Source organism: Anomalospiza imberbis, chromosome 6 (genome assembly GCF_031753505.1).
Source record: "Anomalospiza imberbis isolate Cuckoo-Finch-1a 21T00152 chromosome 6, ASM3175350v1, whole genome shotgun sequence".
Classification (NCBI taxonomy): Eukaryota; Metazoa; Chordata; class Aves; order Passeriformes; family Viduidae; genus Anomalospiza; species Anomalospiza imberbis.
In genome coordinates, this window is record NC_089686.1 from 31,068,687 (window position 1) to 31,089,451 (window position 20,765).

The window sequence follows — 20,765 nt, forward strand, 5'->3', positions numbered from 1 at the left end:
TTTTTAAAAAGCTGAAAAAATCAAATTACATTAAGAAAATAGCAACAGGCAAATCTGATCCCACACCATTTCCTAACTTGTGGTGTATGAGGAGGCAGTGATGGATTTCATGCTGTGAGTGTTTTATAACTATACTGAAAAAATAGCATTTTATTGTAGGTTTGTTTCAGACCTCAAAAGCCTAATGATGGTCATGCCAAAATAGCACAACATGGAAGTGGTAAAATAAACCCCAAGCAGATGCCTCATAGGAATATTCTGTGCTGTATGATTGCAAGGGTTTTACTAGGGAAGGCTTTCTCATGCAGATAGTCCAACAGATCATTAGTGAACCTGCCAGTCTTAGTGAACATTTCTGTTCTCTGTGAAGATATAATTCCTCTTCCTGGTGCTTAAAACTTGTTTACTCATGTATTTTTCCATTACAAAACCTGAGAGATTCATATATCATGCTACATATACTAGATCACTAATGTATTGCAGAGGAAGTCTACTGAATGTAGAAAATAAAATTTTCAGTGATACCATTATGAAAATCTTAATATTTTGTAGCTTTTTCAGGTGTATTACTGCAATTTTCACCAATTCTAGTTTCCATGTATGAGTTATCAGACACATGCATTTGGGAAAAAGGATGTGCAGTATACATAGAAGAATGACTCACAGAAGAAAAGGGCAGAAAAAGAAGGGAGAGAAATATCTAAAACTGGTAAATGGGTGGCAAAAGAGAACACAAAATCAGAAAAGTGTGAAGCCAAATTGGGTACAGTTTTAAAATCTAAAAATAAAGCCTTCAAATAGATACAAATAGGAGTAGAATTAGTCTGATCTTCTATAGGGGATCTCTCCTTAAAATATTATTTGCAGTCAGATTGAAAGGGATTTTATTTTAAATGCTGATCATATTTTGTGAGGTGCAGCCTGAGAACCATGATTTATGTAAAGAGACTCCTACGTAATATTAAAGAGAATTATTTGAAGCTAGAGAAAAATATTCCAGCTCAGCTCTTCACCACATTGGCTGATTAATATTGACTTTCTAGCCTTTTGTGTATTGCCTGATACCTGCTACTGCTTTTTCCAGCTGGTTATTATCTGCCCAGCAGTAAGAGGAGAGAGCACCATTTCTTTTACCTGGGTGGTAGTTATGTGTTAGTAACAATCTTGCTTGGAAAGACCAAGTGATTCATCCAATGATGGAATGGGGTATCCTGATCCATCCGAAGGTGGCACAGAAAGAGCTTCTGAGTCTCTGTGGGTTTTGAGATGAAGTAGGATTTATTCGTGATGGTGCAGCAAAAGAAATGTTCTCAGAACTGTTTCTAAGAATAGCAGGATGACTTCTATAGCAATCCTGTGAGTAATTTGAGAGCAGCATCTATTCTGTGTTTCTGAATCCCATGAGAACATTTGAAACATAAATATATATAATTGTACAACAGCGCTTTTTTTATCTGACTTTTTTTTCATTTAAAATAGCTTGACTTGCATAATAAATTTTCTGTGGTCTATAGTGTTTGAAGAATCTTTGTATTATTTAGAAAGCAAAAGCATGCACCAAACCCTGGGCTTCGTATTTCATTATCTTATCTGCGAGCTAATGACAAAAGTTTATGGAAATGTAAGTGGCAGATTTGAAAATGAAAGATCTGGGAGCTTTAGCAAGGCAGCTGAACCACAAGAGAAGATTCATTAAGATGCTGGCAAAGTTTCTTCTATGTGTTTCATTTAATAGAAGCAATCACTGTACAGTAGCTAGCATATATGATCAGTGAAATATGCTCGTGGCCAACATAGGAGATCGTAATGGTCTCACAGTTTGAGGTAATCCCAAAGCAAATATCAGCCACTCCCCAGTCTTGAAAGCCATTGATTAAAACTCTATTTCTAATGGAAAATCAAATAAAAGCATTGACACGGTTAAAGAAAGGAAAATGCGATGTAGAAAGATTAAAGGACAGACATCCCGATTTAGCTGAACCCAGCTGAATGCAGCTGAAATGTTCAGATGATTAGTAGTGGCAAGAGGCAGCTCCTTTTGCATTCTCAAAGTCTTAAAGTAGTTGGTCCCAAGGTCAGACTGCTTCAGGACTGCCTTGTACCTAAATCATGAGATCTAGAGAATGTTGCTTAGCAAATTATTGCAAAACTAACTATTCCCAGTAACAGTGTCTTTCCTTTGGAGACATCTCTTGTACTGCTGGGTTGACAGATATCAAAGAGACTATTTCCTGTAATCTAGAAGAATATGATTTCCATACATATCATATATATTTATGGCTGCCATAAGCTTATATTTCTCGATAATATAATTTTACATTCTCACACCAGGCAGAAATTTAATCCTAAACCTTCTATAAGCCACACAGCAGCATTTCCAAAAGCAAAATTTGTTGCATCGCGGTTTGGGGTTTAGGTTAGGGGTTCTGATCTGTTAGCTAGCCGTGTTCTGTGTACCCCCGCGCACCCCTCATGTTTCTCTTTCCCCCCCTGCGGCTATTCACTCCGGGTCCCTGACTGTTGGAGCTTCCGCTGTCACTGCTGTGACCACTCCCCGTCCTGCCCGGAGGGTTCAGTGCCCATCACTCCGATCTCCCAACCCCGATCGCCCCAGAGCCCGGGGTCCGCCCCGGTTGCATCCCCGTTGGGCGCCGTGGTCCTTGTCATCACCACGGCGTCTGCCCCTATTGGGCGGGAGGGCCCCTGCTCTCCTCACCCTGCCCCCGATATAATCCCACGCTTCGGAGTGCTCGCGGCTGTTTTCCTCACGTGCCAGCTGGGAGCGGGTTGTGGTGCCTCAGTGCAGCTCCTCGCGGCAATAAAGGACTTTCAGCCTTCCACACGTGGGGAATCCGGACGTTCCTTCACTCTTTACTGGTGTCTCTCGCTCGTAGTGGCGAGAATCCGCTGGCACCCCCGCCCGGACATCGGCACGGAGCCGAGTCCAGAAACACGCGGCGATCTCAGGTCCCACAGAGAGGCGGTACCGCTCTATGTGTCGGAGCTGCCCGGGGACCGGGAAAACACAGCGAGACACCGCGAAACTGAAACTGTATAGGTAAACATATGCATATTTGGAAGTTTGTAATATTTGTTAGATCAGTAATAAAGTGAAGCACAGAAAATTCCTAAAAATAAGACACATATGAGTCTTAGAACTAGAAAATATATATCTGAACAACAGGCCATAAAGAAAGATAGCCTGAAAGTTCCAGTTAACTGCTACAGTCAATGTGATCTACATAAATGTTAAAGCAATAAAAGCTAGCAATAGCTTATTGCTACATATTGCAATCAAGTTCTCCACCTCAAAATTCAGCAATATTTTGAAAGTTTATAAGTAGGAAGAAATTTAGCACCAGATCAAGAAAAATGGCCTTGATTCTTTCTATATCTTTGTCCCATTTTGTCTACTCCTGCACTTTAAAAAATTTTAACAAAAATCATTTATCCTACCAGATCATTATTAATGTGAAGCAAAATTTTTCTGATGGTTTCAGGAGATCAGGGATAAAAAAATAAACAAATGTGCTGAATGACTGTTTTGCTTCACTCCTCATCCCTGCAGATAAACTTACTTTCTTTATCTGTTTTGAACAATGTTTATAGAAGTGCTTTTCAGATGGTATTTTTATTTTAACAGAAGTAATTACTGTGCTGATTCAGGAGGGTATATCAGCAAAGAGATGGTATCTCAAGACTTCATTGATGGTAATCTAAAAGACAAGAGTCCAAAGAACATGCTCAAAGAGTATTTTTCACTGGATGGCCTTCTGCAGCTCATCAGGAGTCTGTGTCCTCAGCACAGCATGTTTCTAGTCCAATGACTGAAAAAAAAATATTTGCTTTTGCATTAACATTTGCTTTTGCACACTAGATGGATTTCTGTATAAAATATTTGTCAGTCAGCTGCATTTTCCATTGACTTGAAAGAAAGTTTTACTCTTTGATGCTCTCCTGAGGTTTATATTTTTAATTTCCCAAAATGATTTACCAATCCACTTTTAGTATGCCCACTCTTACTGTTCTAAATTGATGCAGAGCCAGTCAAGCTAAATGACAGTTCCCAGCAATCTCAGATATGCAGCATTTTCAGGTACACATATTCTAGTAACAGCAGGAGAATAACGTGCAGTTAACATATTAGAGTGAAATCAAGAGACCTAGAATCAATTCATGCTCTTACCACAAAGATTCAGTATAACCTTGGGTTAATCATAGCAGAAAAAATATACAACACATATCCTCGGGCCTCTGATGACTTAGGTGTCTCACTCACAATCTAGTCTCCCTAGCCAATTCCAGGCAATAGACAGATAATAGGTGTCTCCCATTTCTGTCTGCAAACATGATTGGACTTCCACTCCTCAGTGGATTATTTTCTACATGCTCATTCAATGGCAGTGCAATGAAGCCCAGATTTTGAGAACCGTAGACAGCAGCATCAGAGCCTACCAGGCAGGTATAATGTCATGGAAGAAAAATTGCTGGAAATGTTTATTAATTTTGAATTGCTTCATTTTTCAAGTACAATTGAGATATAAATTTTCAGAAACAGCTGGAACATCCTCTTCTGAGGATAGGCTGCCTCAAGAAGAGACAACTGAGAAGCAACCTTGTCTGAAGGGAGATGGTCAAGAGGATGGAACCAGATTCTTCTTAGTGCTGACAAGGAATAGGACAAGAGGCAATGGGCAGAAACTGATGCACAGGAAGTTCCATTTGATTATGAGGAAGAACTTCTTCACTGTGTGAGTGACTGAGCACTGGAACAGGAGTCTTTCTCACTGGAGATATTCAAGAATTGTCTGGACACAATCCTGTGCCATGTGCTCTAGGATGACATGTATGTTGGACCAGATGACCCACTGTGGTCCCTTCCAACCTGACCCATTGTGATTCATGTATGAGATATGTGTTCCTATATATATATATATGTATGTGTGTCTGTGCACACACTTGTGTATGTGTGCATGGCTATACGTGCATGTGTGTCCATGAATGAGTGTGTGTGTGTGTGGGTGTGTGTGTATGAAAGACATTTTAAAAATGAGGGTACTTCACAAGCATTTAGAAGATTGATTTAGCAATGGAAGAATTCAACCAAAAACCCAGAGCACATTTCCAGCCATGTGTTCTTCATTGTACTTGTCTGCATTTCCATCTAGAATGAATAACTGGAAACACTCTGTCAGTACACCAGATCACAAGAGGAGCAGGATGCTTCTTAACTACCACACATTTCGTAAAGGAGAAAAGGCTGTTTGCTGTAGTGTAAGTCAGCTCAGGCTGAAGAGAAGCAATTCTGTCTCTTCCTCCCACACACAGACAATTTACACCTGCACAATTCAGCTGTGCTGAAGCATTTTAATCAATCTCAGAAAATCAAGAATAGGGTTTAAAATTCCCTTCTTAGGGAAGATCAGAGATGTAGGAATGTCATATCATATATGTTGCAGCTGGTATGTGCAATGGAAAGAATTAAAAATAGTTTCTAAAACCTTACTGTTTATTTTCATCTATTTGTGAATTGGATTTAGTCATTAAATTAACTGAACACTGTTCTTTGTACAGCAAATACATGTACTTTGTTATTTACAGTGGGAGATTTTTTTTAACCTTACAGAATGTGGAGGCTAAAAGGAAATATGTAAAGCATTACTATTATCCATGATTCACTGACAACAGGGCAGTTTTTGTCCATACTTCTTCAGAAATGGTGTTTCTTACAATAGTGCCAACTAAGAAAAGGAGCCCATTTTTCTAAGCACTATGGAAACAGAATAATCTTAAAACAAGCCCTACCTCAAACAGTTTACAACCTAAGGAATGAGAGAAAGCAGATAGGGGTTGTTGCTCTTTATGTCTTGCCTTGTATAATGAAACTGTAAAGAATTATATAAATTGTTGCTAGTTCTGATGTAGCTCTGTGATTTGCAGATTAAACTGAAACTAAGTATGGTTTCTGCCTCACTGTTCCAAGACACATTTGAATGTCTGGATCTGAATGAACCTGACAACCTTCTTTCTCACAAAGCCTTTTAGTTTTACTTCCACAGTTTTTTAATCAACCTTAGATGAAAGGGGAGACATGCTGAAGGTTTTCTGGTGCCTTCTAATCAGCATTCTAAATCAGATGAGGCGTCAAAATCAGATCACATTTCTTTATACTTAATCTGAATATTAATACTGTTTATTTGCCCTTAATTGTTCTGAAGTTGTTAAAATGCTCTCATATAAACTAATGAACTGCCTGTAAATGTTAGCAGACTGAGGTAGCAGAGGGAAATTTGATGGACAAAAATAGCTTTAAGGCCTTGAATGATAATTCTAATATCTTTGGAAGAAAAAAAAAAACAAAAAATCAATCAGTTATCCTGTCTCTACTTCTTCTGTTTACAAAATGCTGCTTCAAATCTCATTTATAAATATATGCAGGAGCAGTGGTGTCCATGCCACCTTACAAAATGCAGATGTGTTTCTCATCAACTGTTGAAAGGAAATCATCAAGCTGCAAAAAGGCAGCAAGTAGAGTTCCCAAAGCACTGTTCTTGGATTAGTCCTATTTGCATCTGGATGGATGTAGATGTCACTGAAAACAGCTGTGCTTATGAGATGGACTAACTAAGCAAAATAATGGCAACAAAGGGAGATATTGCACCAGAAAAACTGGGTAACTTTGGGACTGGAATAGCAGAAATTAAATTCAAACACTAAAATCAAGCATTTTTAAACTAAGAACAAAAGTTTTACTGTAAAATCCAAGCTTTTTAGCTAGAGGACACCCAGGAGAAGGACATGTAAACATCAACTGGAAACAAAACTATTTGAGCTACCAATCTGCTATAACCAAAGAAAAAGAGAAATACATAAATAGGCTATATCAGGGATAAGGAAGGATTAGTATCACTAGTGTAGAACCCTGGCAATCATCCGTATGAACTGTTCTGCACAATTCCATGTTCAAGAAGAATGAATTCAAGCTAAAGTAGTTGCAGAGATGGGCTATTCAGCTGGTGTTGGAAATGGAGAGCCAGGCATATGAGAAGAAAATGAAAGACTGTGGTCTGGTTCATCTAGAATATGGGAACTGATGTCATGATGGACTAAATATATCAAGGGGAGAAATAACTATTTAAGGTAGCAGACAGTGTTGTCATAAGAACACTTGGGTATAATCTGAATAGATTGAACGAACAGATTTAGGCTGGATATTATGATGTTTTCTCTTAATTAGGGAATGAAGAGAGAGATCAGCTTCCCACTAAGTATGGAGGAGAAACACATTGGGTGTTCTAACACAACAGTTAGTTCTAACACTAAGAAGTCAGTACAACTGAGAAATTATCTAACATAGGTGCTCATGTGAGCAGTCACATAAGTTAACTTAATGTTTTTCTGTCCTTATTACTTTATAGAATTATTTTAGCTATCTATACAAAACTTCATTTTTGAATTAAAGTGATGTTTCAGCAGAGTAACTGAACCCATTAATCCTTTATCTGCATACCCAACCCAACTGAATTAATCAAATAAAATACATGGCTTAAAATACTGGAAGTCAACAATTTTGCCCAAATGATTCATGTGTGCCATGCTGTGCTGTGTAAAATGGGGACTCAGCCATCCAAAAAGGTTGTGATATTATTTAAAATACAGTGTTTTCCACAGGTTCCCAAAAGGCAACAGTTTAATTCCTTCCTACTTGGTATGTTTACCATCCATTGTATAAAATGTTACTATAAAAAGAAATTTGTTAGTTTTATTGCTTAAACCCTGGAGAAGTCAAATATTCCTAAGAGAGCTGTTGAGCAGGCATTTTACTGTCATGCCTATGTAACACTGAAATACATTGAAAAGAATTTCAAAAATTTCAAAAAAATTGAAATTTTTTTGGCACATTTGTCCCTAAACTTGTGTATCTGTGATCTGTTCACTAACAGGTACTGCTTTAACATCTGACAGACTACAGACAGCTTCAACATCTTTTCCATTTGTAGCTGACTGTGATGTCTCAAAAGAATTAATTTCACCACTGATAACTAAATTATTCTTGAGAAAGTAGAGAAAACAATGCAAAAGTATTTATGGAGTCCAGTCTTTTTTCAGAAGGATTAAGTGTGTCCTTTTTCTCTATAACTCTCTGAGTTTCTCTATATCTCTCTGAGATCCAAGACTACCTTTTTATGGTTCACAAGTTGTTGTTGTAATCAACTTGGCTGCAGGCCCAAAGCAAGCTGTGTGACTCAGTGACAGTTGCAATCAGTGCAACCGGGAAAAAGACAAAGAGCCAATACATTTGGAATCCACAGCGATGGATGAAAATGTTTGGAGAGCTTTTCAAGAAGTCTATTGGTTGGAGAGTTTCAGATTAAACTGATATTTAAAATATTAAATATCACTACTGAGGAACATGTATACAGCATCTAATGCTGCCTTTTTTTAAAAGATTATTATGTTTCAATTAGATACAGTTTTGTTAATGCTCCACAATAAAATGTTTCAGTGTTGCTGTGCACTACAAGACTATTGTTTAGGAAATGCTTAGACATGTTTTAATACAGGCAGCAAGTTACACTATCTTAAAGCTGCAAAGAGGTCTAGAATGTCGTTAACTGTATGCATGAGCTTAACTCCTAGAAACATGAGTGAAATTCAAATATGGCCTAGACAGAAAATTAGTTGATTTTATTATGATCATGTGCCATCCCAGAGCCCAATACATCTTCTTGATAAATAACGTTTCCTATTCATATTTTGCAGATTGCTTTGAAATAAAAAATGTTACTTCAGGAAAATATATCTAAAATTTTTCTTCTTGTAAATGATAAAGTCCCTTGGTACAAATTTATTGTGTAAATTCTTTCACAAGCATTTTGGTAACATTTGTGTGATCTGCTTGTGAGAGCAATCAGAAATCCATGCTAACACTGTAGGGAGGAGTTGAATCTAGGGTGAGATACAGACGATGTTAAATAGTTACACCTGTTCTGCACTTTCTGCAAGGAGAAGAAAAATGCACAAGCATATGAGAATGAGTTAAAGATATCCTGAATAGCTCCAACTTATGTAATAGTACTCCCACTTTCTCTGCTAGCAATTCATTGCTTCTTCATGAACAGAAATGTACTTTAAAGTCACCCACAATCACACATATGAATACAGTCCCACTCACACATTTGTACAGCGATTCCTATAATATTACCTTGTATCAAGTAACCTAAAAATGAACTTTTAAGGAAGAACATACAATACACATTCTAAATAGCCCTGGGAACTCAGCACATGTATCAGTGAGAATCATGACATGTCCCATTGTCACAAAGAACCTTTGCTTACATAAAAATTGCCAGATTGGCTCAGATTAGTTGTCCATCGAGTCTTGAATCCTGTTTTTGAAGGTGACAAGTACCAGATGCTTCAGAGGCAGGTGCAAGAAACCCCCATACTGAACACTTATGTAATAGAGAGGGTTCTTCCTAAAATCAGGCAGTTGGTGGGTGGCTTGTGCTCTTGTGCTTCACAGCAGGAGAGTTTATAATGCCGTGAAATGTTTATCTTCGTTATGCAACCGTCGATGTGATTACCCATCTATAGTCAGCTTGGGCAAAAAGTGCCACAGGGCTTTTAATAAACACTGCTAATCAAGACCTTGTTTTATTTCTCAGCTGAGAGACATCAGAGCAATTGAGGATCTGAGAGACCCTAGAGTATTATACCAATTTGCCAGCCTGATCATCTTTTACAATATAGAAAGTACTCTTAAGTAGAGTTTGTTTGGCCATCTAAAAGGTGAGTGTCTGGTCTAAGACAGTCACTAAACCAGACATACATTCCAGTGAAGTAGTGAATTTTTGGGGTTACACATGATGAGCTTGAACTGGGGAAGAAAGCAATAGGACTTCAAGTCCTTCTTGGGAAAAAAAAAAAAAGTCTTAGGCAAATTAAATTTAAAATAGCCCAGACCTGAAGAAGACTACAATTCTAAAATAATATTCATAATCTCCACTACTCTAGATTAAATACAGATTTTTTTTTTTCTAAAATAAAAGGATGAATTTGCTCCATCGTAAACAAGTAAGAATTGAGGAAACTTGCAGTAACAAAGTAGGAATGTAAACATGCAGTATGAGTACCAAAAAACTCATCTATACTGGATGTTTGGTTTTTAAATAAGTTTGTATTCATGTTTTAGATTTTTGCTATACTTCTCCAAGTGAAAGCTTTTCTCCAAGAGGCAGCATGCATGTATAATGATTAAATTGAATTTGTTTGATAGCACAATCATGTCATTAGTTAATTTAGCACAACTCTATGTGGCTTCCGGAAATAAGGGCACACAGAGTAGTCATCACATTGGTTTGCAGCACAAGACCATTTGTAGAAAAAGAAACAAGTACAGTGCAGAAAGTCTCAGTTTAACATTCTTTTAAACTAAATTATTTTGATAAAATGGCAAAAATAAGCATGGTGGGAGAAGATATTGGAGTAACTGGGCACCTGAAGTGGTACAAGGCAAGTTCCCCCTTTGCTATCCTGTCACTGTGCAGTCTATTTTCTAAAGCAAAGACTAAGTGCAACATTCACTTGCACTTGAGTTAACACTCCATTCATTGCTTATCCATTCTTGATTTCTTTCTGCTTCTATCAGACCAGAAGAGCTTGAGAGAGTTATGTATCTGTTTGCATATCTGAGGGACTCTTAAAATAGAGTGGATATTTCCATTCTCATTGCTAGAAGTGAGAGAAATCAGGGTGGAATAAAAATTAGCCTCCCATGGAAGTCAAGTGATGTAGGAACTTACTTACTCATGACTGAACATATTAAATGGTTGTGCAAATGCTCCTTGATCATTTTACTGAAAAAAAAAAAAAAAAGGTCTGCTTGAACCCCCTGCAGTGGTAAGTTGAAACTTATCCATCTGTGCCCTGAAATGAATTAAAAGTCTGCATAAAACTGACCACAGCATCTCAGCTGCAATCTCTTCAACTTCATTGCAAGCTCTTGTTCCATCACACCACACCCTGGAAATATCCTAAATTAATTGCCAAAGACTGTACAAAACAGGGTTGCAGGGCTGGGAGGAGAACCAGTACTGCTGATGGGTGATTCTGTGTTCAGTGCATTAGGCCTCATTTTCCCCTAGACAGGGCATTTCTGCATATGGTATAGAAATGTGTCTCCTGTTTCTATTTCATATGGCCTGAAATGACTGCAATTAATCTGTCCCCAGCTGCTGGCCAGCAGGTACCAGTGTAATTTCTGAATATATTTGGGGCTTTCCCTTTGGATCCCTTTTCCCTTTGGATCCTGATTCCCAGGATAAGTTCTCAGATCCTGAGAACTGATTTTCTAGGTGACTATTGATCAAAACAAGTCAAAAAGCAGGGAAAAAAAAAAAGAAACATGTGAAAGCTTATATTAAATTAAGAACAATATTCTAAGTAAGATTTTAGCATGCTCTTCACAGAAAAATTACTTCTTAGCATAACCATTAGTGAACAAATGAGATTGCAGCCTTTTTAATGTACTTAAATAGTCTGTTTTCTTCCTTGGATTAACCCAAGTTTTGTACCAAGCCACACTTTAGGCTAGCGCAACTCACTACTGCTTCCATAAAAAGCAGTTTTGCACTGTCACCATCTTCTTGCTCCCCTCCATGTTATCCATTCTTGGGCAAGTGTGAGTGTTTATCTAGTCACATGGTTAGCTGGAAATACTGAAAGACTAATCAGGATGGTTTTCCCACGCTAGTTGTAATCTAAGTGAAAATCCCAGTGAAGTACATTGCCCAACACACAGATATTTGGGCCACCTAAGGTGCCAGACAGGGAAGGGAACAGAGTAGGAGGAAGGTGGGGTTGTTTCAGTAGTAATGCTGTCCTAACTGGCCTTAAAGCATGTAAAATATCACCAAAATCAAACATATACTAATCCCAAAGCACCCTGTGAGCATGCTCTAAAAGGATAGAATAAACTTCCTGAACTGATACCACAGATAACCACTGCAACTGCTGTGCACATCAACCACATCTGCCACATCAACATCACAAGATGTGTTCCCCATCCTCCCACCTGGGTCTCCATCTTTCCAACACGTAGCAGTAATTTCTATCCAGATAGTTCTGGGTTATTGCAAATCATAAACTGGAATAATTTATGAAACTTTGATATTCTGATGAGTTAGATCCATCTCAAATATATTAGAATTGATAAGGATTTAACTCTGACATTTTTTTGTATCTTGCCAGAAAACATTTTTTGAGCCAGTAGCATCAAGTAGAACAAATAATTTTTTTATCCCATGTGCGGTAACAGGATTCCTGCTTAGAACTTAACAAAATCTGACTTTGCTGATATACTAATATAGATTTAATCAGGCCGGTTTAGCTAAATCCTTATTAAGATGTGTGTAATGACCACCCAGTGTTTTATCTCACACTAGGATTGTGAATGAAAGCTACTGCAGAAGAAATTCCCAAATGACCTCTAATAATTTTCCTCAAAATGGCAGAACATCCATCTGACTTTCATTTTTTACAAATGTATCATTCATCTGTATACAAACATAAGCATCACAGTGCTTTGTGGAGGCAAAGTTCAAAACTTTCATATTTAGGACTTAGAGTTATGAATTGGTCACTTAAGTTCTGCAATGACTGACTAATCTGGATTGCATTACTTAACTTCCACTGATCCTATTATGGATTTTAAGATGTGAATGCCGTGCAGATCAGAATTATGCAACCTAACCTCCATAATACATCTATATATAATTCTTCTGCCACACACTCAGAGTCCTGCTTACACTCCATGGCCACTCCTGACCACCTCTTTCATCAGAGGTGTCACAGACACACGTGGAACTGTTTCAAGGAATGGTGAATAAGAAGACTGGGCCAAATGTATGTGTTTTGTACATGTTTTGCCCATGATGGTATTTGGTGAGTGATCTCTCTGCTGGACCTTATCGCAATCCACAAAACTTTAGTTATGTTTTCTCTTCCCAGTCCAGTTGCAGAGGGGAGTGACAAGGATGCTCTGGTGTGTGCCTGGTGTCCAGCCAGGGTCAGTCCACTACACTTACACAGATTTCTTCTTGTATGTTATATGGCTTCCTAATAATATACATTACCTTCATTTTGCTTTAGCAGTAACAGTTGCCTCCCCAGTTCTCATTTCAAAAGTCCCACAGCTATCAAAATGTTACAGCAGAGCGATGGCATTGACATATAAATTAGTTTTTGTAAAGTGCAACTTATGAGATATTTGATATAGCAAAACATCAAATGCAATGTAAGAAATAATGATTTTTTAACCTCACTTGCCCTTTTCCATACTGAGCATATCTTGTCTCTAGCTAAGGAGTCACCTCTGTACCCATACCAAAAAGTGAATACATTTCAGCAGCTCTAGTGAATAGAGTAATAGAAGCTTTCCTTTTTAGAGGTAACTTTTCCAAGTCATAGAGAAGGTGGCCAAATTTCAACTCAGAACACTTAAATGGTCCAGATTCTAACAACAGAAAGCAAAGCGGCACAGAATTTACAAAGACAAGGCCCCAAAACGTGGTGGTTGGAACAAAAAGTAGTAAGTTGTCTGAGGTGTCTGAATGGTGACATATACGCCTAACATGCCGCTGCCTTGTTTGCACAGGCAGGACTCACACATACTACAGAAATCAACTCTTTGCACTGAAAACACCTGTTCACTTAATTCTGCTCAAAAGAATCAAACGTGGAAAGCCCTGAAACCAGCTGCTGCTCAGCAGAATAATACCAGTACTCCAGGACTGTGTTCTTCCAGCTTTCTAGCCTGGACAGAGGAACACAAACAAACAGGATTTCAGAATCGAGACACAAATCAGAGCAGATTTTCCATCCTCTTTAGGATATTCCGGTAAAGGGAGGGAAACTGACTGCAAGACCTCTGCTTCACAAACTGCTGCATGAGACTGCTTGCAGAAGTCAAAGGACCTACCACAGGTGAAGAAGCAGTGGCTCCTTCTCCCCTTACTACCTCCACACAGAAAAACAGAAGCCCAGGATAAGTCTCACATTTTTCAGTTGACAACTGAATGCACATTTTATGCTTAAGAAGCTCATGAAACCTTTAAGGAGACTGAAATGATTTGAAATTATTTGTGGTATATTAAAAACCAGTTCATTTTATTGAATTGTCAATATGAAAATATTTTTATATTAAATATATATAAGGAATTAGCATAAAAAACACATACCTAGATTAATGATCTTGTCAGCATTGTTTCTCATTCTTCAGATGCAGTAAATAGAGTTATACCACCAGACAAACTGAACTATTCTTGAGCATTCTTGTACAGAATCATGTAAATTGACTTATCTTAATCAAAACAACAACTTACAGAACGTTAAATATTTTGACTTTAAAGCCAAAAGAAAATGGGAAATAAATTAGCAGGAAGTCACATTATCTTGCCAGTCACAAGACAGGAAGTTGTCTGAAAGTATTCTTACTGCTAAGTAGAATATTATATTGTGCCCACAGCTGAGTTTTAAACACTTTTCATGTGAATTGTAAAATTACATAAAAGTGTGTTTGTAATGTTTAGTACATGGATGAGGTTATGCCATGAATAACTGTTCCATTTTTGAATGTACTCTTCTGAAAAAAACAAAAAAACATTTACAAAACAACTGGAAATTTTCCCCTCAAAGCCTTTTAGATAAAGAAGCAAACTTTAATACTGCAGGTTTGACATGTGTGCTGCTTGAAACATGTTAGTGTCTTTATCAGATAAAGCATGATAACAGTTTACTGTAATTGTACCATTAAGTTTATGGTAGAACCCTTTTATAGAACCATGGAATTTCGATCCCTATGAATATTGTAACATAAACTATCTAGAAATGAAACATGCCTTTCCTTGCCTTCTAGGTAAAATAGATTTTGTTTACAATGCTCTAAGCAACCACTCCACAAAATAAAAATCAAACTAAAACTGTATATGCTTAGTGAAAAGGAACTATTTCTTTAACAAATATGCTACATAAATGCAATACTGCCCTGCTTTTGGGCATTCAAACAAATGATGCAAGTTTATCATCTGGCCTTCAGTGATGTGAGGCACTCCAGATTCCCGTGAAATGGTGAAAATTCCTTCTTCTGATTTCCCATGTTCCTGTCTCTCCCTCTTGGGAAAAAGTCAATCAACAGTAGTGTGGGAATCAGACACATGATTATTGCCAGTGGAGCTTGCCCCATCTTTTTCAAACAGAAAGAGAGAACAGGTCATTGCCACTCCTATAGTACCACCAGAGTAGGGAAAAAAAAAAAAAACTCTCACATTTACAGGAAAAAAATGAAGTGGGATCACAACTGACAGAGAAGGTTCTTAGAGAGCAGCTGTGAAAAAGTGAGGAAGAACACAGGAAGCCTGGGATAATGGAATGTGCATTGGGAAAGTGACGTCTTACAGCAGCAGCACCACTATGTTTTGGGTTCTCCATGAAGTTTGGACAATGAAATATATCACTTGGCAAGCACGCATACAAAGACTAAGAAGGAAGAAATAAAAATCCAACCGACAGACAAAACCACAGTACAACCTTTTACTATAACTTAATTTACTTGATGGTCTGACTCATGATTTTTGAGTCCTCCGGGTTTGCAGCTATTCTCCACTTTTTCATCAGATCAAGCAGCACATTTACCATGTAAGTTCCTGAAAAGGGATTTGGTTGCTGCTGCTTCTTGATTTCAGTGCTTTACCTAAATCAACTACAAATGCTTCCGTTTCAGCGTGCATTTAGAAAAAAGAGCAACTCAAACTTACACAAGCCCTCTCGTGCCGTCACTCCCTCACAACCGCATTTACGGAAATAATTACAAAAAGCGCCCCGCTTTTCCGCGTCTCCGGAGAGCACACCGGGGCAGCCGCACACGGCGCCGCTCGAGGCAGCGCAGCCCCGTTAGGCAGCTAAGTGGGAGCAGCGCTGCCGGACCGCTCTCCTCGGCTCGCCAGAGCAGCCGCTCCACGCCGCGTCCCAGCGGGACCCGGCGGCTCAGGGCGGCCGCTCCGGGAGGAGCCGCCCGGAGCAGGTTTCGGGCAGGGGGACCCGCTTCACCAAGCCCCCCGCGCTCCCCAGAGACGGCCACACTTTCGCGGCTACATTCACTCCGGCTTAGAAAAGTAGCAAAAGAGTGGGAGCCCAGCCCGCAGGCGGAGACTCCGGCCCTTAGCCGCGCCTGCCCCGAGCCCCCAGTCGCTGCAGGCGCCTGAGCTGGGCCCTTCGCCACCGACGACCCGCTTCCTCCCACCACTCCTGGGACGCCCTCCCCGGCCCGCGGCATCGGCCCCGGGGGTCTGCGCGGACCCGCTTCGAGCAGGGACCGGCTGGCGCGCCGGGGCCGGCGGGACCCGGAGCGGCGGCCTCGCGCCCTCGGAGCAGGAAGGAGCGCGGCAGCGGACAGCGCGCGTATCCCTCCGCGGCGCCGTGCGTGCGTGTGCGGCGGCGGCTCCTCGGGAAGCGCGTGAGGCAGCGCCAGGGGGAGGGAACTACTTTCAGGAAACTCGAGCGTCGGGCAGCGCCGGGCGCCGCGGGGAGGGCGGCGGCGCGAGCCCGTCCGGTGGCGGGCGCGGGTCAAGGGGATTACTTTCCTCCCCTCGCTCTTCCCTCCTCTCCCGCCTCCCTTTCCCCCGTGGTTATTTTGGATCAAGCTGTGGCGGCGGAAGGAGCCTGAAGTCAACGCTTCCGCCCAGTTTTCCTGTGAAGAGGAGGCGGGGGCGGCCGCGAGGAGCCGAGGCGGCGGCAGCGGCCGCTAATGGAGTTGTTGCCGGGGAGGAAGCGCCGCCGCTGAACTTCCCCGCGGGCTTTCTCCCTCCTCTCCCCCTCATCCTGCAGCCGAGGGCTCATCTCTAGCCCTGGGAGCTCTGCTCCCCCTCCCTCCCCGCGCCTCTCCTCACACAAACAGCCGTGACGCATCCTCGCTCTCCGCCGTCCCCCCCCTTCCCACCCCCAGGCTGGTTTAAAACGCCTCCCTCCCCCCGTCGCCAGCCTTCTCCTTCGGGCCGGCGCGTCCTCCCTCCGCAGTGCTCGGCGTCGCTTTCGAGGGGGTGGGAGATCCTCGCCGAGCTTCTCTGCCCCCCTTTTCCCCTTCCCTCCCCGCCTGCCCAGGCCTGTGGCGGCTCCGGTGTCTGGAGGAATTTCTGCCGCCGCCTGCCCCGGCTGTGCGCGGGAGGCGGGCAGGGAGGGAGGCGGCCGAGCAGCAGCAGGAGAAGGAGGAGGAGGAGGGCAGCAGTGAAGGCGGCTGCAGCGGGAGATGAGCTGCAGCGGGAGGACGGTGCGGTGCAGCTTTTTGCGGCGGGGAGCCCTCCCTTGTCTCTACAACTCTATCCCTCTCTAACTGGGAGCAGTTCAATATCAGAAGATCCGTGAGTTTTGCTTCTGTTTGCTTTACCATCACCACCGTCATCATCGTCTCCAAAGACAGGGGAAATACGCCGCACCGCCGGACATCAGGATTTCGGGTTTCCAGGATAAAGACCGCTCTCCTATTCCTTTCCCCCGCCCCCCCTCCCTTACTCACCGCACGGCCCGTGCCCTGGCCGGGGGCGGCAGACCGGGGGTAACAATGGTGAAGTTTCTGGCGAGTTCTGGCTGCGCCCTGGCTGAGTCGGTGCTGCTCCGTGTGCCTGTCGGATCGTGGTGAGGAGAAAATGAGCGAAGAGACGGCGACTTCTAACGAGTAAGTGGCCATGCTCCCCCTCCCCTGCGCCCCGGGATCGGAATGGGGATGGGGCTCGACGCGTCCCTTCGGCTCCGTGCCCCGCGGGGCCTTTGCCCGCGCACGTACGTGTGCTGTCCTCCCCCTGCGCGGACTGCGCATTTCTGCTCGCGTACATGGAAGCCCAGAAGCTCCCTCTTTGTGAAGGAGCTTGGTTTGGAAGGGCTACGAGCCGCTGGCCAGAAAAGCATGATCTAGTTAAAGCCCGGTAGAAAACGGTGCAGGTAACGATGGTGCCTTGGAGGGGGAGGATAGGTCTGAAATGCCCAGAGAGGTGTCGGCACTTACTACCTCTGATAAAATCCTATTACTTGTAGATATTTTACATGGAAACTACTGTGTGGGAGCTTCATCCTGCAGGAAACTGCTCCTGAATTTTAATTGGATGAGTCAGTCAGTGTAAATACAGTTTAAACCTACCCTAAAGCCCTCTTTTCCCTTTCTTTTTTTTCCCTTTATTTTTCCTTTCTTTAAATGAGCGCTTGGGACTTTTTCCCCCTTCCCTTCACCCTCCCCACCCCCCCAGAGAGGAAAGGGATAGTTCAAGGATCTGTTAATATTTTTGCTGTGACTGGTTTTCAGGAAATCCAGAGGAGATTGTGTGTGTGTGTGCAGCTGTATTCTCCTTCGTGTAATCAGTCTTTGAAATACATTTGGGTCGGAGGCGGTAAATGTTTGTCGGAAAACATCCGAGTTTTTTATGGCGTTGAAACAGGAATATAAAGTATTTTGAAACTTTTCTTGTGATCGGGAGGTTTAAAGTTGATTGCTGCGGTCTCCGAGTCGTAGCGTTACGATTTGCGATGTCGGTGTTTGCTCGGTCTGATTTTATGAATGATGCGGTGACGGCCGCGGCCATGGCGGTGGGGAGGGAGCGCTGCGCCCATTGTATCTGTAGGTAGCGGTGAGCGGCCGGGGAGCAGCCGAGCTGACAGGCAGGGTGCCGACGGGGCTCCTCCGGCAGGAAAGATGGATTTCCCATTTCACTGCCTTCTTCTGAGCAAAGCCTGCGCACCTTCCCGTGCGCTCCCCAGACGCGGCGTTCGGGTCCCCGGGGAGCGGCGCGGGCCGGGCCCCGCGGGGAGCGGAGCCCGGCGGGACGCAGGGCTCGGGCGCCGCCGCCCGCGGCGCTAAGCGGGCCGGGGGGAGCCGGGCCGGGGGGAGCCGGGCCGGGGGGAGCCGCCGCGGCGCCTGCGGGGCCGGCAGCCGGGGCCGCCGCCGCCATGTTTCCTTTTTTTTGTGAATCGCTCTCATTTGCATACCACAATCTCCATTCATAAAAAAAAAAAAAAAAAAAAAAAAAAAAGCGAAAAAAGAATTGCTGTCACCACCGCTGACCTGCGGCGGAACCTGCCCTGCGGAGCGCACGAAGCGGCTGCTCCCGGGCTGAGGGCCCGCCTGCGGCCCGCGGCCGGCGGCGGAAGGTCTCCAGGACCTGCTGTATTAATATGTACTGTTCGCTGCTTGTTGACACAGTTATGTGGGAAATATCAGCTCGGGGAGGTGCTGGGAGCACGTGATCAGCTCCATTCATAAAATACCTGGCTGTCCATTCACAGTGCAGTACAGTGTCTGCATTCAGCAGCCTCGCAGATCAGACCTGCATGGGAAGGGAGAGGCAGCCAGGCCGGCAGGTTTATCGGAGAGGGCAGCAGAAAGAGGGCTTATGGCTGCGAGCATGGGAAGTCACTGTAAAGGGAGATGTGGAGGGACGAGAAAGGCTTATTTTTATAGTTTATGCTTATCTTTTTCCTATAAAGGAGCGTGAATTCAGAAGTACCTTGTCGCTGTACCATCTTACATTTAAACTAGGAAGAGTTTTATTCAGAAAACGTTAAAATATTTTACCCTTCAGGAATACTGGGTCAAAAATAGAATACTGAAAATCAAATTCATTATTATGAATGTATTTTCAAGATAGTGTATTAATCCATTTGGAGTACTTTACATTTTATTGAACAATACAGCCTTACATCTGCAAGAGATCAACATGGTGCAGAAGGAAGTCAGTCATACCTAATGAGGCATCTGAAAATGTTGCCTGTTATACAGGTGACAGTGAAGGCAACTAAATTGATAGAAATCAACATTGCGATTCATTTTTCTGTCTGTTTTCTCTGAGAATTTTACAGCAGATTGACAATCGTAGTTTGTCCTTAACCTATGCCATGGCTAAAGAGACCTCTGAAATATCAGAATACTAGGAATGTTTTTAATATGGCATAAATTGTTTAGAGGGCAATGTATTATCTTTGATTTTAAATTTATAGAAAAATTTAAAAAACCACAGTAAAATTTACTGATGAAGGATCCCCAGAGCAGACAGTGTATTTTTTTGATGCAATTGCTTTGTGGTTGCCAGTGTTAAAATGATGTTCATTGCTCATGAGTACAATTTTTCATTATCTTAAAAATTACACAGAGGTGATCCTTAATTATACATCCATAGAGTGGAGGAGGCTTGTTGTTAGTACAGCCTAAGAGAATACCTGAAATATTAAATATCTTTCTTTAATAAAAGAAAGGAAAGTTCATATACAGTATTTGCTTTGAGTTTATTCAGTGGTGCTATAGAACAAAATGTTCTTATATAAATTCCCTTACAAAGAACTATAAACGATGCTTTTTCTTAAAGAATAAATGGGGTTGGTTTTTTTGGTTTTTTTTTGCTTCATGTATTTAAATATCAGAAATAAAATAAGAAGAATGTTTCTTGGTTGCTTTGCTTTTTTGACAGCATTTTTGGTGCAGACAGGCATAATTTCTCTCTGGCTGCTTTTTCACATAGCACAGGCGTGTCACTTCAATGGCTGGGAAATATGATTGAAATGCTAGATAAACTGTTAGTGAAAATAGGACAGATGTACAGATTGAAAATAATATATTAGAAGTTCACCATGTTTAATTTTATCAGTAGAATTGATGGCATCAATGGCCTTGAGTTCATTAACAGATCTTTCAGTGTATAAGAGTGAATACGGGTACTTTGCAGTGCATT

The 20,765-nt window shown here is 41.8% G+C and overlaps 1 protein-coding gene across 3 annotated transcripts in view; it reads left to right on the forward strand.

The window, feature by feature from the left end:
• The first annotated feature begins 17,049 nt into the window (after window positions 1-17,049).
• SPRED1 (sprouty related EVH1 domain containing 1) overlaps window positions 17,050-20,765 on the forward strand; it is a 58,600-nt gene continuing 54,884 nt past the window's right edge. Inside the window, exon 1 of one of the 3 annotated variants that reach the window (XM_068193049.1) lies at window positions 17,050-17,728. In XM_068193049.1, coding sequence (XP_068049150.1) covers window positions 17,700-17,728 — 29 coding nt within the window. In that variant the 5' untranslated portion in view covers window positions 17,050-17,699. Of the gene's footprint in view, window positions 17,729-17,876; window positions 17,992-20,765 lie in introns of those variants that run through there. The other 2 variants (XM_068193047.1, XM_068193048.1) reach the window with 2 other exon arrangements.